Raw genomic sequence first — 16822 nt, 5'->3', positions numbered from 1 at the left:
TCTTCTTGAAAATGTATTCCACTTTTCTCTTTCTTCCATGTCACAAACCTCTGGGTGAGGAGCAAATGCATCCTCCAGATTGCTGAACATTTTCATTATGTTTAACACTAACTTGAGCTCAGTATTGCTAACAGAATTGAACCACTGAAACAGACTCTTTATATATAGAAAACGTACATTACCTGGATGTTGTACATCAAATTATTTCTTACTGTTAAAAAAAAATCAAAAGTCTTATTTCAGGACAGTGCAGAATAGTTAAATTACATGGATGGTAGAAAAATAAGACCTTCAACTTATGTCCGTGTCAGGAGAAGAGAATGGGTTTTCATGACAGTTGAGATTTCTTTTGATATATTTATTGAAAATTTTCTTATATTTTACACAGCAAACAAACACAGATACAGATCCACGCAGTACTCGCGTATACATTCCAACGCGACTGGGCTCAGGGCTCCCCGTGGCCAGGGGACAAGCCCCTGGTATCCCCGGCACCCACTCCACCCAAGTCCTGTCTAATTGCACCGGGAATGACAGTGATAATATGAAAACAAAAAGGCAGAGGGAACATCACTGGAGAATCAACTGGGGGGGCCTCTAACCTTTGTCTCTTCACTGGACACAGGTGAGGTCCCAGAGGATTGGAGGATAGCAAATGTAGTACCGTTATTTAAGAAGGGTAGCAAGGACAACCCGGGTAATTATAGGCCGGTGAGTTTGACGTCCGTAGTAGGGAAGTTGTTGGAGAAGATTCTTAGAGATAGGATATATGCGCATTTAGAACTGAATAATCTCATTAGCGATAGACAGCATGGTTTTGTACGAGGGAGGTCATGCCTCACAAATTTGGTTGAGTTTTTTGAGGAGGTGACAAAAACGATTGACGAGGGAAGGGCCGTGGATGTCGTCTATATGGATTTTAGTAAGGCGTTTGACAAGGTCCCTCATGGCAGGCTGGTGCAAAAGGTTAAATCTCACGGGATAAAAGGTGAGCTAGCTAGATGGATGGAGAACTGGCTTGGCATAGAAGACAGAGGGTAGCAGTGGAGGGGTCTTTTTCCAGTTGGAGGTCTGTGACTAGTGGTGTTCCGCAGGGTTCTGTACTGGGACCTCTGCTGTTTGTGATATATATAAATGATTTGGAGGAAGATGTAGCTGGTGTGATCAGTAAGTTTGCGGACGACACGAAGATTGCTGGAGTTGCGGATAGTGATGAACATTGTCAGAGAATACAGCAGGATATAGATAGGCTGGAACATTGGACGGATAAATGGCAGATGGAATTTAATCCAGATAAATGCCAAGTGATGCATTTCGGTAGATCTAATGTAAGGGGGAGCTATACAATGGCAGAACCATCAGGAGTATAGACACACAGAGGGACCTGGGTGTACAAGTCCACAGATCCTTAAAGGTGGCAGCACAGGTGGAGAGGGTGGTCAAGAAGGCATATGGCATGCTTGCCTTTATTGGACGGGGCATAGAATATAAAAGTTGGCATGTGATTTTGCAGCTGTATAGAACGATGGTTAGGCCACATTTGGAATACTGCGTCCAGTTCTGGTCGCCACACAACCAGAAGGACGTGGAGGCTTTGGAGAGAATACAGAGAAGGTTTACCAGGATGTTGCCTGGTATGGAGGGTCTTAGCTATGAGGAGAGATTGGGTAAACTGGGGTTGTTCTCCCTGGAAAGACGGAGGATGAGGGGCGACCTAATAGAGGTGTATAAAATTATGAAGGGCATAGATAGAGTGAACAGTGGGAAGCTTTTTCCCAGGTCGGAGGTGACGAACACAAGGGGTCACGGGTTCAAGGTGAGGGGGGCAAGGTTCAACACAGATGTCAGGGGGACGTATTTTACACAGAGGGTGGTGGGGGCCTGGAATGCACTGCCAAGCAAGGCGATTGAGGCGGACAGGCTGGGATCGTTTAAGACTTATCTAATTAACCACATGAACAGACTGGGAATAGAGGGATACAAAAGAATGGTCTAGTGGGCACATGAGCAGCGCAGGCTTGAAGGGCCGAAGGGCCTGTTCCTGTGCTGTATTGTTCTTTGAGTGCCCAAACAGCCCAGGCTATAAATTAGCGAGCGGAGAAAAGAAAGAGAGAGACAGCAAAGGAGAGGGAGGAAAGAGAGTGAGAAGGAAATTTTTTTTAAAAAGAGAAAAGTTCTCATGTTGGTCCCACACCTCAGCAGGGCAGCCGGGCGTACTCAGGTAAAGGGCCAGGGCACGTCCATCAATCAGAGGGGGGCAGTTTCTGTGGAGCACCCAGGGTCCTGGGCCATCGGGTATCTACTCACCCAGCTCCAACTGCAATGTCCCAACATGCGCTATAACTGGTTGCCAGTTATTATAGAACCTAGCAGTGGACCCATGTAGCTTGCAACTCATCTTCTCTAGCTTAATGGTGAGATTTTGAATGTGTGATTTTGACTTTTCAAGTGAATGCAAAGAAGAGCGGGAGAGTTCTCAGTAAGTTTTCACAAACGACTGCCAAAAGGAGATCAAACGGAGGGTAACCTATTGACATGGATGGGAAATTGATTCAAAGGTAGAAGACAAAGTTGGGTCAATGGACATGCACTACAACTGACAAGATTTGATTAGTGGTATCCTCACGGACCCGTACTAGAGCTCATGATTTTGCTATATTTGTAAAGGACTTAAGATAGAGAGTTTAAGATCTAATTTTTCTGACTACACAAACTTAGCATAGCAAATGACATAGATGGGAGCAGAAAGTTGCAAAGGAACACTGACAGATTAAGTGAGTGGACAAAACTGTGGAAGATGGGAGTTAAGTGTGGGGAAATGCAAGGTCGTCCACTCTATACCCAAGAAAGACAGACTGGAATTTTGTTTTAACATTTATTTATGGGATGCTGGTGTCATTGGCTAGTCTAGCATTTATTGCCCATTCCTCATTGCTCTTTAGAAAGTGGCAGTGAGCTGCCTTCTTGAACTTCACAGTCTAAGTGATATAGGTACACCCACAGTGCTTTTTTGGAGGGAATTCCAGGATTTTGACCAGCGACAGTGAAGGAACAGCGATATATTTCCAAGTCAGGTTAGTGTTTGGCTTGGAGGAAAACTTGCAGGCGCTGGTGTTACTATGCATCTGTTGCCCTTTTCCTTCTACATGGAGTGTTTGTTGGTTTGGAAGGTGCTACATAAGAAGCCTTGGTGAGTTCCTGTATTGGTGTGATTGTATTTACAAATAGTGAGAAGCTAGGTAGTGAGGAACAGAACAATTTAAGAATCCAAACCAACAGGAATCACTAAAAGCTAGTGGACAGATATAAAAAAAATTTATAAGGCTAATGAAATGTTGGCCTTTTTCACAAGGGTACTAGAACACAAGGAAGCGGAAGCTAATCTATAACTATATCGAGTCATAGAGGTTTACAGCATGGAAACAGGCCCTTCGGCCCAACTTGTCCATGCCGCCTTTTTTTTTCAAAACCCCTGTTAATTAATCCCAATTGCCTGCATTTGGCCCATGTCCCTCCATACCCATTTTACCCATGTAACTGTCTAAATGCTTTTTAAAAGACAAAATTGCACCCGCCTCTTCTACTACCTCTGCGGCTTGTTCCAGACGCTCACCACCCTGTGTGTGAAAAAATTGCCCCTCTGGGCACTTTTGTACCTTTTCCCTCTCACCTTAAACCTATGCCCTCTAATTTTAGACTCCCTTACCTTTGGGACAAGATATTGACTATCTAGCTGATCTGTGCCCCTCATCATTTTATAGACCTCTACAAGATCACCCCTCAGCCTCCTACGCTCCAGAGAAAAAAGTCCCAGTCTATCCAGCCTCTCCTTATAACTCAAACCATCAAGTCCCAGTAGCATCCTAGTAAATCTTTTCTGCACTCTTTCTAGTTTAATAATATCCTTTCTATAATAGGGTGACTAGAACTGCACACAGTATTCCAAGTGTGGCCTTACCAATGTCATGTACAACTTCAACAAGACGATCTGGTTAGACTCCCATTTAAAGTACTGCATTGGTCCTGGGCACTGCAGCTCAGGAAGGATATGGACAGATCCAACAGAATGGTACCAGGGTTAAAAGGGTTATGTTTTGAGAACAACTTGCGAAAACTGTATTTCCTCAAGCAAAGAAAAATAAGGAGCCATTTACTTTGTGCTTAAGATGACGATTGAAGATTTTAATAGGGCAGAGAGGGGAGAGAGAAAAACAGAAAGTGTTTACGCTGGTGGGGAAATCAGGACAGTGGGCATATAATCAGAGTTATGTCATTCAGGATATTGTCAAGAAGCACTTCTTCACACAAGTAACGGAAATCTGGCACACGCTCAGAGTCATAGAGGTTTACAGCATGGAAACAGGCCCTTCAGCCCAACTTGTCCATGCGGCCCTTTTTAAAAAAAAACCCCAAAGCTAATCCCAATTGCCCGCATTTGGCCCATATCCCTCTATACCCATCGTACCCATGTACCTATCTAAATGCTTTTTAAAAGACAAAATTGTACCCGCCTCTACTACTACCTCTGGCAGCTTGTTCCAGACACACCACCCTCTGTGAAAAAATTGCCCTTCTGGACACTTTTATATCTCTCCCCTCTCACCTTAAACCTATGCCCTCGAGTTTTAGACTCCCTTACCTTTGGGAAAAGATATTGACTATCTAGCTGATCTGTGCCCCTCATTATTCTATAGACCTCTATAAGATCACCCCTCAGCCTCCTATGTTCCAGAGAAAAAAGCCTCAGTCTATCCAACCTCTTCTCATAACTCAAACCATCAAGTCCCAGTAGCATCCTAGTAAGTATTTTCTGCACTCTTTCTAGTTTAATAATATCCTTTCTATAATAGAGTGACCAGAATTGCACACAGTATTCCAAGTGTGGCCTTACCAATGTCTTGTACAACTTCAACAAGACATTCCAATTCCTGTATTCAATGTTCTGGCCGATGAAACCAAGCATGCCGAATGCCTTCTTCACCACTCTGTCCACCTGTGACTCCACTTTCAAGGAGCTATGAACATGTACCCCTAGATCTCTTTGTTCTGTAACTCTCCCCAACGACCTACCATTAACTGAGCAAGTCCTGCCCTGGTTCAATCTACCAAAATGCATCACCTTGCATTTGTCTAAATTAAACTCCATCTGCCATTCATCAGCCCACTGGCCCAATTGAGCAATTGGAGATAATTTTCTTCACTGTCCACTGGGCCACCAATCTTGGTGTCATCTGCAAACTTACTAACCATGCCTCCTATATTCTCATCCAAATCATTAATATAAATGACAAATAACAGTGGACCAGCACTGATTCCTGAGGCACACCGCTGGTCACAGGCCTCCAGTTTGAAAAACAACCCTCTACAACCACAATTGGCTTCTGTCAAGAAGCCAATTTTGTATCCATTTAGATACCTATTCCTGGATTTAATCTTGTGCAACAACCTACCATGCGTACCTTGTCAAAGGCCTTGCTAAAGTCCATGTAGACAACATCAACTGCACTGCCCTCATCTACTTTCTTGGTTACTCCTTCAAAAAAACTCAATCAAATTTGTGAGACATGATTTTCCACTCACAAAGCCATGCTGACTGTCCCTAATCAGTCCTTGCGTCTCTAAATGCCTGCAGATCCTGTCTCTCAAAATACCTCCCAACAATTTACCCACCACGGATGTGAGGCTCACTGGCCTGTTGTTCCCAGGCTTTTCCCTGCAGCCCTTTTTAAACAAAGGCACAACATTTGCCACTCTCCAATCTTCAGGCACCTCACCCGTGACAATTGATGATTCAAATATCTCGGCTCTCCCTCAAAACTGTTGTGGTTTGGTCAATTGAAAATTTTAAAAGAGAGAATTAATAATGCTGTTGTAAAGGTTTTAAGGACTATGAACCGATGTCAGCAGATGGAGTTAAGTTACATATCAGGAATGATCTGTGATGATTATTGGGGAGGTGGTGGTGTAATGTTAATGTCACTGGATTCACAATCCAATATACGTCTGAGGCCCGCAATTACTAATTTGGGCAATTTTATATTTTTTGAATTTTATTTCTTTGCTTTCTTTTATTCATTCATGGAATGTGGACTTTGCTGACTCAGCCAGCATTAATTGCCTATCACTTGTTGCCCTTGAGAAGGTGGTGGTGTGCTGCCTCCTTGATTTTAAGAGAACCTGTATTAAAACCATATTGAATTTTTGAAGTTACTTTGTAGATTTTGATTTAAAACCAAATGTATTTTATTTTACTTGCTTTGATTAAGTAAAATAAGTAATCAATAGTAATTGATTAAAGGGGCAACACGGTGGTACAGTGGTTAGCACTGCTGCCTCACAGCGCCAGGGACCCAGGTTCAATTCCAGCCTTGGATGAATGTCTGTGTGGAGTTTGCACATTCTGTTCAAACGTTCAAAGACTATTTCCTCGGGTGGATGGAGCTATTACAAGGGGGCATAACTATAGGGTTCGTGGTGGGAGATACAGGACGGATATCAGAGGTAGGTTCTTTATGCAGAGAGTGGTTGGGGTGTGGAATGGACTGCCTGCAGTGATAGTGGAGTCAGACACTTTAGAAACATTTAAGCGGTTATTGGATAGGCACATGGAGCACACCAGGATGATAGGGAGTGGGATAGCTTGATCTTGGTTTCAGATAAAGCTCGGCACAACATCGTGGGCCGAAGGGCCTGTTCTGTGCTGGACTGTTCTATGTTCTATGTTCTATTCTCCCCATGTCTGTGTGGGTGCTCCGGTTTCCTCCCACAGTCCGGAAATGTGCAGGTTAGGTGGATTGGCCATGCTAAATTGCCCCTTAGTGTCCCAAGGTGTGTAGGTTAGATGCATTAGCCAGCTAACTGTGTGGGGTTACAGTGATAGAGTGGGGAAGAAGGTCCAGGTAAGATACTTTGTCAGAGTCGGCGCGGACTCGCCTGCACTGTAGGGATACTATTCTAAACTGGGGACTTGTTTCTCCTCAAGGTTTTGTTTTCATCTGGTCAGACTACATTCATCGTTGTTTGTTTTGTCCAAACTACTTTCTTTCCTTTTTGTGCTATATTTACTAAAATAAAAATGGTTTTCTATTGTTTAACAGGAATCAATTCTTATTGCATTTAATGACCCTTGAACAAGGTAGGAAATGAACTTGCGCATGCGATGATTAGTTATGGTGTGGAATCAGGAGATGGAGTTTAATTAATGGACAGTATAAGGGCGGCACGGTAGCACAGTGGTTAGCACTGCTGCTGCACTGCTGCTTCACAGCTCCAGGGACCTGGGTTCGATTCCCGGCTTGGGTCACCGTCTGTGTGGAGTTTGCACTTTCTCCTCGTGTCTGCGTGGGTTTCCTCCGGTTTCCTCCCACAGTCCAAAGATGTGCGGGTTAGGTTGATTGGCCATGCTAAAAATTGCCCTTAGTGTCCTGAGATGCGTAGGTTAGAGGGATTAGTGGGTAAATATGTGGGGGTAGGGCCTGGGTGGGATTGTGGTCGGTGCAGACGCAATGGGCCAAATGGCCTCTTTCTATACTGTAGGGTTTCTATGATTCTAATGGCAGGTTGGAGACACCATTTTTTATTTTAACACAGGGAAAAGTGGAAAGCATGGAGATATATACTACTTCAGAAATGGAGTCAATGTCTAACTCAGGGCAGCTGCATTATTAGCTTCACATGATCAGTTCCTGAAGAGGCACTAAAATGGAGAATTCAAACCTGCAACAGGAATTCAAGGACGACTCAAGCCATCTAACACAGCTAGAGACAGAGACATTCAAAATGAAGGAGGTCCTGAAGCAACTGCAACATAGCATTGAAGACGAGGCTCTGGCTCCTGATGAACAGATTGACTTAATGGAATGAATAAAAAAATGGAGACACCATCAAAGAAATGTATAAACAGCCTGAATACTGCCAAGTCTGTAAATCTTGCAGTGTTCTGAAAAGAATCTGATAAGGATTCATGGTTGCTAGACTCTTGTTTTGAGATTGTCTGGATAGAGGACTCAGAAGGCTGGAATGAAGCCAGAAATTAGACTTAAAGGGGTAAACACCCATATTTAGGGCTGCAGCCAGAGTGGAATAGTCAACCTCTGAAGGCTACAGACAAGGGATGTGAAAAAGTGACTGACCGCAGAGTCCATCTCAGTGCTGGGTTATTCGGAGACTTGCTGATGTGTGAGCCAAGGAGAATTTCACCATTCTAGGGAACAGTCTAATTAGGGATAAGACCATAAGAAATAGGAACAGGAGTAGGCCATTTGGCCCCTCAAGCATTCTCTGCCATTCAATAGGATCATGGGTGATCCAAAATTCCTCACACCCACTTTCCTGCCCTTTCCCAGTAACCCCTGTTTTCCTTAAATCTATCTCAATCTTAAATGTACACAAGGACTCTGCGACTACAGCTCTCTGTGGAATTTCAACCCTCAGAAGAAATTCCTCCTCATCTCAGTCTTAAGTTGGCTCCCTTTTATTCTGAGACTATGCCCTCTGGTCCTAGACTCTCCCATGAGGGGAAACATCTTCTCAGCATTAATCCTGTCAAACCCCTTAAGAATCCTATATGTTTTAATGAGATCACCTCTCATTCTTATAAATTCCCATGAGTCGGATCATAGAATCCCTACAGAGCAGAAGGAGTCCTAAACTGTTTAATTTTCCTCACAAAATAATTCCTCCATACTGGGATTCCACTTTATGGAAGAATCTTGAACAGAACAATTTGGAATTACCATCTGTGCTACAATAAAATTGTCTTTCTTCCTTTCTTTATGTTTATACTTTAATAAAGTGATTTATTTTGTTTATCATTCATAATTGTTCAATAAAAATTGTTGCCTTCACACATTATTTGGTATCGAGTCACTCATTACTGTTACGTCCAGAGTATGGCTCCGAACCTAAGTGAGACTCTACAAAGAAAGGACTCTCAGACCTCTATATCAGAGGCCTAGGAAAATTCTCTGGGACATTGGTTCAAATCCCACCATGGCAACTGATGGAATTTACATTCAAATTAACAAAACGAAATCTAGAATTGAAAGCGAGTCTCAGTAATGGTGACCATGAAATGATCATCGATTGTTGTGAAAATCTATCTGGTTCACTAATAGCCTTTAAAGAAGGAAATCTGCCACCCTTACCTAGTCTGGCCGACAGGTGACATGCCAATGTAAGTATGCACACGTTAATTTGTTTTTGTATAGGTCATTCCACAATCTAAAGTGCAACTCAACCATCTCATTTCCTTTGAAGTCTAATTACTATTCTGCAGGTAAAGTATCCAGCCAATTTGCATAGAGCAGGTAACTGCTACGCTATACAACTTTAGATTGTTTTTATATAGTTCATTCCATAAATTCAGAATTTGCTGATGATGGTGACCCATTAATGTGTGCACACATACATTGGCATGTCACCTGTAGGCCAGACTAGGTAAGGATGGCAGATTTCCTTCTTCAAAAGATATTAGTGAACAAGACAAATGTTCACAACAATCGATGATCGTTTCATGGTTACCATTACTGAGACTCACTTTCAATTCTGTGGCCTACAGGTGACTCCAGATCCACAGCAATGCGGTTGACTCTTAACTACCCTCTGAAATGGCTTATCAAGCCACTCAGATCAGGGGCAGTGAGGGGTGGGCAACAAATGTTGGACTTGTCAGAGATGTTCATATCCCATGAAAGATTAAAGATTGAATTAAATGCCAATAGGTTCAAGATCGAATGAATAACTTTGTTGCCAATGCGAAGGGCAATATTCATCACTCAGCCAACACCACCAAAACAAATGATTTCACCATCTTCTATGGGACCCTGCTCTATGCAAATTGGCTGGATACTTTACCTGCAGAATAATAATTAGACTTCAAAGGAAATGAGATGGTTGAGTTGCACTTTAGATTATGGAATGAACTATATAAAAACAAATTCAGAATTTGCTGAAGATGGTGATCCATTAATGTGTGCACACATACATTGGCATGTCACAGATTTGCCAGTGCAGGTTAAAGATACTGTTCATGATGCTGAAGGAACTGAAATGCATCTTTCTGCAAAACACATATAGAGTCATAGAGGTTTACAGCATGGAAACAGGCCCTTCAGCCCAACTTGTCCATGCTGCCCTTTTTTTTAAAACCCCTAAGCTAGTCCCAATTGCCCACATTTAGCCCATATTTGGAAGAAATAATGTAGGGAGGAGTTATACAATAAATCATTTTGGAAGAAATAATGTAGGGAGGAGTTATACAATAAATCATTTTGGAAGAAATAATGTAGGGAGGAGTTATACAATAAATGGCAGAGTCATCAAGAGTATAGAAACACAGAGGGACCTAGGTGTGCAAGTCCACAAATCCTTGAAGGTGGCAACATGGGTGAAGAAGCTGGTGAAGAAGGCATATGGTATGCTTGCCTTTATAGGACGGGGTATAGAGTATAAAAGCTGGAGTCTGATGATGCAGCTGTATAGAACGCTGGTCAGGCCACATTTGGAGTACTGCGTCCAGTTCTGGTCGCCGCACTACCAGAAGGACGTGGAGGCGTTAGAGAGAGTGCAGAGAAGGTTTACCAGGATGTTGCCTGGTATGGAGGGTCTTATGGAGGAGAGATTAGGTAAACTGGGGTTGTTCTCCCTGGAAAGACGGAGAATGAGGGGAGGTCTAATAGAGGTGTACAAGATTATGAAGGGGATAGATAGGGTGAACGGTGGGAAGCTTTTTCCCAGATCAGAAGTGACGATCACGAGGGGTCACAGGCTCAAGGTGAGAGGGGCGAAGAATAACTCAGATATTAGAGAGATGTTTTTTACACAGAGAGTGGTGAGGCCCTGGAATGCGCTGCCAAGTAGGGTGGTGGAGGCAGACACGCTGACATCGTTTAAGACTCACCTGGATAGTCACATGAGCAGCCTGGGAATGGAGGGATACAAAGGATTGGTCTAGTTGGACCAAGGAGCGGCACAGGCTTGGAGGGCCGAAGGGCCTGTTTCTTGTGCTGTACTGTTCTATGTTCTTTATATCCCTCTATACCCATGTAACTATCTAAATGCTTTTTAAAAGACTAAATTGTATCCGCCTCTACTACTTGTTCCAGACACTCCACCCTGTGTGTGAAAAAATTGCCTTTCTGGACACTTGTGTATCTCTCCCCTCTCACCTTAAACCTCTAGTTTTAGACTCTCCTACCTTTTGGAAAAGATATTGACTATCTAGCTGATCTGTGCCCCTCATTATTTTATAGACCTCTATAAGATCATCCATCAGCCTCCTATGCTCCAGAGTAAAAAATTCCAGTCTATCCAGCCTCTCCTTATAACTCAAACCATCAAGTTCCAGTAGCATCCTAGTAAATCTTTTCTGCACTCTTTCTAGTTTAATAATATCCTTTCTATAATAGGGTGACCAGAATTGCACACAGTACTCCAAGTGTGGCCTTACCAATGTCTTGTACACCTTCAACAAGACGTCCCAACTCAATGTTCTGACCAATGAAACCAAGCATGCTGAATGTCTTCTTCACCACTCTGTCCACCTGTGACTCCACTTTCAAGGAGCTATGAACATGTACCCCTAGATCTCTTTGTTCTGTAACTCTCCCCAACGACCTACCATTAACTGAGCAAGTCCTGCCCTGGTTCAATCTACCAAAATGCATCACCTTGCATTTGTCTAAATTAAACTCCATCTGCCATTCATCAGCCCACTGGCCCAATTGAGCAATTGGAGATAATTTTCTTCACTGTCCACTATGCCACCAATCTTGGTGTCATCTGCAAACTTACTAACCATGCCTCCTATATTCTCATCCAAATCATAAATATAAATGACAAATAACAGTGGACCAGCACTGATTCCTGAGGCACACCGCTGGTCACAGGCCTCTAGTTTGAAAAACAACCCTCTACAACCATCCTCTGGCTTCTGTCAAGAAGCCAATTTTGTATCCATTTAGATACCTCACCCTGGATCCCGTGAGTTTTAACCTTATGCAACAACCTACCATGCAGTACCTTGTCAAAGATCTTGCTAAAGTCCATGTAGACAACATCAACTGCACTGCCCTCATCTACCTTCTTGGTTACCCCTTCAAAAAACTCAGTCAAATTTGTGAGACATGATTTTCCACTCACAAAGCCTTGCGTCTCTAAATGCCTGTAGATCCTGTCTCTCAAAATACCTTCCAACAACTTACCCACCAGGCTCACTAGTCTGTAGTTCCCAGGCTTTTCCCTGCAGCCCTTTTCAAACAAACAATTACCACTCTCCAATCTTCAGGCACCTCACCCGTGACAATCGATGATTCAAATATCTCGGCTAGGGGACCCGCAATTTCCTTCCTAGCCTCCCACAATGTCCTGGGATACATTTCATCAGGTCCCGGGGATTTACCTACCTTGATGCGCTTTAAGACTTCCAGCACCTCCTTCTCTGTAATATGTACACTCCTCAAGACATCACTATTTATTTCCCCAAGTTCCCTAACATCCATGCTTTTCTCAATAGTAAATACTAATGAGAAATATTCACTTAGGATCTCACCCATCTCTTGTGAATCTGCACATAGATGACCTTGTTGATCCTTAAGAGGCCCTACTCTCTCCCTTGTTACTCTTTTGCCCTTTATGTATTTGTAGAAGGTCTTTGGATTCTCCTTTGCCTTATCTGCCAAAACAAACTCGTATCTCCTTTTTACCCTCCTGATTTCTCTCTTAACTCTACTCCTACACCCCCTATACTCTTCAAGGGATTCACTTGATCCCAGCTGCCTATGCATGTCATGTGCCTCTTTCTTCTTCTTGACCAGGGCCTCAATGTCCTGAGCCATCCAAGGTTCCCTACTTCTGCCAGCCTTGCTCTTCACTCTAAGGGGAATGTGTTTACCCTGAACCCTGGTTAACACATTTTTGAAAGCCTGTCACTTACCAGACGTCCCTTTGCCTTCCCACAGACTCCCCCAATTAACTTTTGATACCATCAATATTGACCTTGCCCCAATTTAGAATTTTAACTTTTGGGCCAGGCCTATCACCCTCCATAGCTATCTTAAAGCTAATAGAATTATGGTCACTGGTCCCAAAGTGATCCCTCACTAACACTTCTGTCACCTGCCTGCCCTTATTTCCCAAGAGGAGTTCAAGTTTTGCCCCCTCTCTAGTCGGGCCCTCCACATACTGAATGAGAAATTCCTCCTGAATACACTCAACAAATTTCTCTTCGTCCAAACCTCTAATACTATGGCTGTCCCAGTCAATGTTGGGAAAGTTAAAATTTCCGACTATTACCACCCTATTTTTCTTGGAGCTATCTGTAATATCCTTACATATTTGCTCCTCAATTTCCCGCCAGCTATTTGGGGACCTATAATACAATCCTATCAAAGTGATTAATTCCCCCTTCTTATTTCTCAGCTCTACCCATATACACTCAGTGGTCGAACCCTCGGATATATCCCCTCTCAGTACGGCTGTGATGTTTTCCCTAATCGAAAGTGCAACTCCCCTCCTCTCTTACCTCCTGTTCTATCTTTCCTATAGCACCTGTACCCTGGAACATTGAGCTGCCAGTCCTGTCCCTCTCTTAGCCATGTTTCAGTAATTGCTATAATGTCCCAGAGCTGCGTACCCATCCATGCCCTGAGTTCATCTGCCTTGCCCGTCAGGCCTCTTGCATTGAAATAAATGCAGTTTAATCTGGACTTCCCTTGCTCTCTGTCTTGCTTTTGCCTGATACTAGGATTTCTGATACTGCCTTTATTACTTAATGTGCTCTCTTTAACTTCTGTGCTGTCCTCAAACTTCTCGTGTCTCCCTACTGCTTTGGATCCCACTCCCTTGCCAAACTAGTTTAAATCCTCCCGAGTGGCTCTAGCAAATCTCCTCGCCAGGATGTTAGTGCCCCTCCAGTTCAGGTGTAACCCGTCCCTTTTGAACAGGTCAGCCTTTCCCCAGAAAAGATCCCAATAATCCAAAAATCTAAATCCCTGCCCCCTGCACCAGCTCTCAAGCCACACATTAATCTGCCTAATCTTCCTATTCCTATTCTCACCAGCACGTGGTAGTAGTCCTGAAATTACTACCTTTGGGGTCCTGCACATTAGCCTTCTGCCTAACTCTCTATATTCACACTTCAGAACCTCATCCCTTTCATATAGTCTTATCTTTCTTTAGAAACCAGGTTCAAAAGGTTAGCCTAGAATATAATAACCATGTCAGAAAAGAAACTTGCTGCCTAATACCGCTTGGTCATTTCTGAAGCTGGAAGGTGGTCAACAATTTGCACTTGTACAGCACATTTACAGGAGTGTTATCAAATAAAATCTGACACTGAACCACATCAGCAAAAACAAGACAGGTGAGGGAGCTTTTTCAAAGTGCCTTAAAGAAGGAAAGAGGGCAAGAGATGGAAAAGTTTTAGGGAGGGAATTGTAAAGGAGTGATTAAAATCAGGGATGCACAAAAATCCAAAACTGAAGGAACACATAGATCTCAGAGGGCTGACGGGCTGAAAGAGATTAAAGAAATAGGGAGGGGCAGTAGAAAAGACATTAGATTCCCCTTTATAAAAAAAAATACACCAATTCTATACATACCTGTGATATAAGAGAGCCGGAAGCCTTTTCCAGTGTACCTGTCATCTGAATGAAACTTAATCCAGACATGGTCTTTTGAGGATATGTAAGGTGCTGGAATGGAAGAACCACACACCCGAGTTCCTTCAACACTTTTGTATGTTCCTATAGTTAGCCAGTCTGAACTGCACCAAGCAGAGTTCTGGATATCAAAATCCTGAAAGCTAAAGACAAAAAAAGGTAATAGTTCCCAACTTTCACCGCCAAACAACAAAATCTATCACAATAAATTCAGTTTACAAAGATATGTAGAGGGACAGGTAGTATTGAGGAAGCAGAGGGGCTGCAGAAGGATTTGGATAGGTTAGGAGAGTGGTCAAAGAAGTGGCAGATGGAATACTATGTGGAAAAGTGTGAGGTTATGCACTTTGGAAGGAGGAATGGAGGCATAGACTATTTTCGAAATGGGAAAATGCTGAGGAAATCAGAAACACAAAGGGACTTGGGAGTCATTGTTCAAGATTCTCTTCAGGTTAACGTGCAGGTTCAGTCGGCAGTTAGGAAGGCAAAGGCCATGTTAGCATTCATATCGAGAGGGCTAGAATACAAGAGCAGGGATGTACTTCTGAGGCTGTATAAGGCTCTGGTCAGACCCTGTTTGGAGTATTGTGAGCAGTTTTGGACCTCATATCTAAGGAAGGATGTGCTGGCCTTGGAAAGGATCCAGAGGAGGTTCACAAGAATGATCCCTGGAATGAAGAGTTTGTCGTATGAGGAACGCTTGAAGACTCTGGGTCTGTACTCGTTGGAGTTTAGAAGGATGGGGGGGGGATCTTATTGAAACTTACAGGATACTGCCTGGCCTGGATAGAGTGGATGTGGACAGGATGTTTCCACTAGTAGGAAAAACTAGAACCAGAGGGCACAACCTCAGGCGAAAGGGACGAGCCTTTAAAACAGAGATGAGGAGGAATTTCTTCAGCCAGAGAGTGGTGAATCTGTGGAACTCTTTGCCGCAGAAGGATGTGGGGGCCAGGTCATTGAGTGTCTTTAAGACAGAGATAGATAGGTTCTTGATTAATAAGGAGATCAGGGGTCATGGGGAAAAGGCAGGAGAATGGGGATGAGAAAAAAATCAGCCATGATTGAATGGCGGAGCAGACTCGATGGGCCGAGTGGTCTAATTCTGCTCCCATGTCTTAAGGGCTTATGGTCCTATGGTTGCTATATTGTCAGAGGTGGTACCTTTCTGATATGTAGCTAAACAGAAGCCTCATTTACAGCCTAAAAAAAAAACGGCACGATGCAAATGGCAGAGATCTCTCAGTCATCCACCAAATATGGATCTTCGTTTCCTTGCTGTTTGTGGGATCTTACTTTACTCAAATTAGTTACCACAGTTGTTCCATAACAAGGGACTTCATTTGTAAAACAATCAATTTATTGTAAACCTCTTTAGGGCCTGAGGGCATTAAGCACTTAGGCCTGAACTTTACACAACAGCAGGTTTATAGCTGGGGGGTGGGCGCAAAATTCCTTGGATGGGCTTCCCTTTGGATTCCTGCCGTCCTCAACCTCACTGCAGTTTTACCATGGAATGGACGGGGCCTCAGAAGGCCACCCATCCTTGCCCCGTTGAGGAGCTATAGAGGCCAATTATTATCCATTTAAGGACCGTTTCTGCCCAGTCTAAATCTTCAAGGTGGGGAAAGCCCGAAAATAATCAGATTCAGGCCTCAGGCAGAACAGGGGAAGGGGGATCACTGCCTCCATCAGTAACCCCTTTTAACTTCAGGTGTCCTCCCCTCAAGATCCGGTAACTGCAGGACTGTCACTCCCCAACTCCCACAACACCCCAGTCTCCCACTATCCATTTCCCCAGGGCTCCATTACCTTCCCCGAAACCCAAAAGCTCACCTCTTCCTGGAATTCACCATCTAAGGTTCCAGGGAATGCATGCAGTCTCGATCCTGATGTGAAGATGCCGGTGTTGGACTGGGGTAAACACAGTAAGAGTTTTAACAACACCAGGTTAAAGTCCAACAGGTTTATTTGGTAGCAAATGCCATTAGCTTTCGAAGTAAAACTTGATTAGTTGTAAGGATTCGCATTCTAATCAGTATTCTGTAACTTGATTTTGATTTTGTGTCTCTGTATGCCTTGTTTGAGAGCCGATATTCACTCCATCTGACGAAGGAGCAGCGCTCCGAAAGCTAATGGCATTTGCTACCAAATAAACCTGT

General features: G+C 43.4%; 1 protein-coding gene across 1 annotated transcript in view; it reads right to left on the bottom strand.

Moving 5' to 3' along the window:
- lrp12 (low density lipoprotein receptor-related protein 12) overlaps nt 1-16822 on the bottom strand; it is a 70637-nt gene that overhangs the window by 21830 nt on the left and 31985 nt on the right. The window contains exon 4 of the mRNA XM_078216664.1: nt 14601-14803. Within this exon, the coding sequence (XP_078072790.1) occupies nt 14601-14803 (203 nt within the window). The remainder of the gene's footprint in view (nt 1-14600; nt 14804-16822) is intronic.

This window comes from Mustelus asterias, chromosome 7, assembly GCF_964213995.1.
Source record: "Mustelus asterias chromosome 7, sMusAst1.hap1.1, whole genome shotgun sequence".
NCBI classification, from domain to species: Eukaryota; Metazoa; Chordata; class Chondrichthyes; order Carcharhiniformes; family Triakidae; genus Mustelus; species Mustelus asterias.
This window is presented reverse-complemented; position numbering and strand designations above follow the sequence as displayed.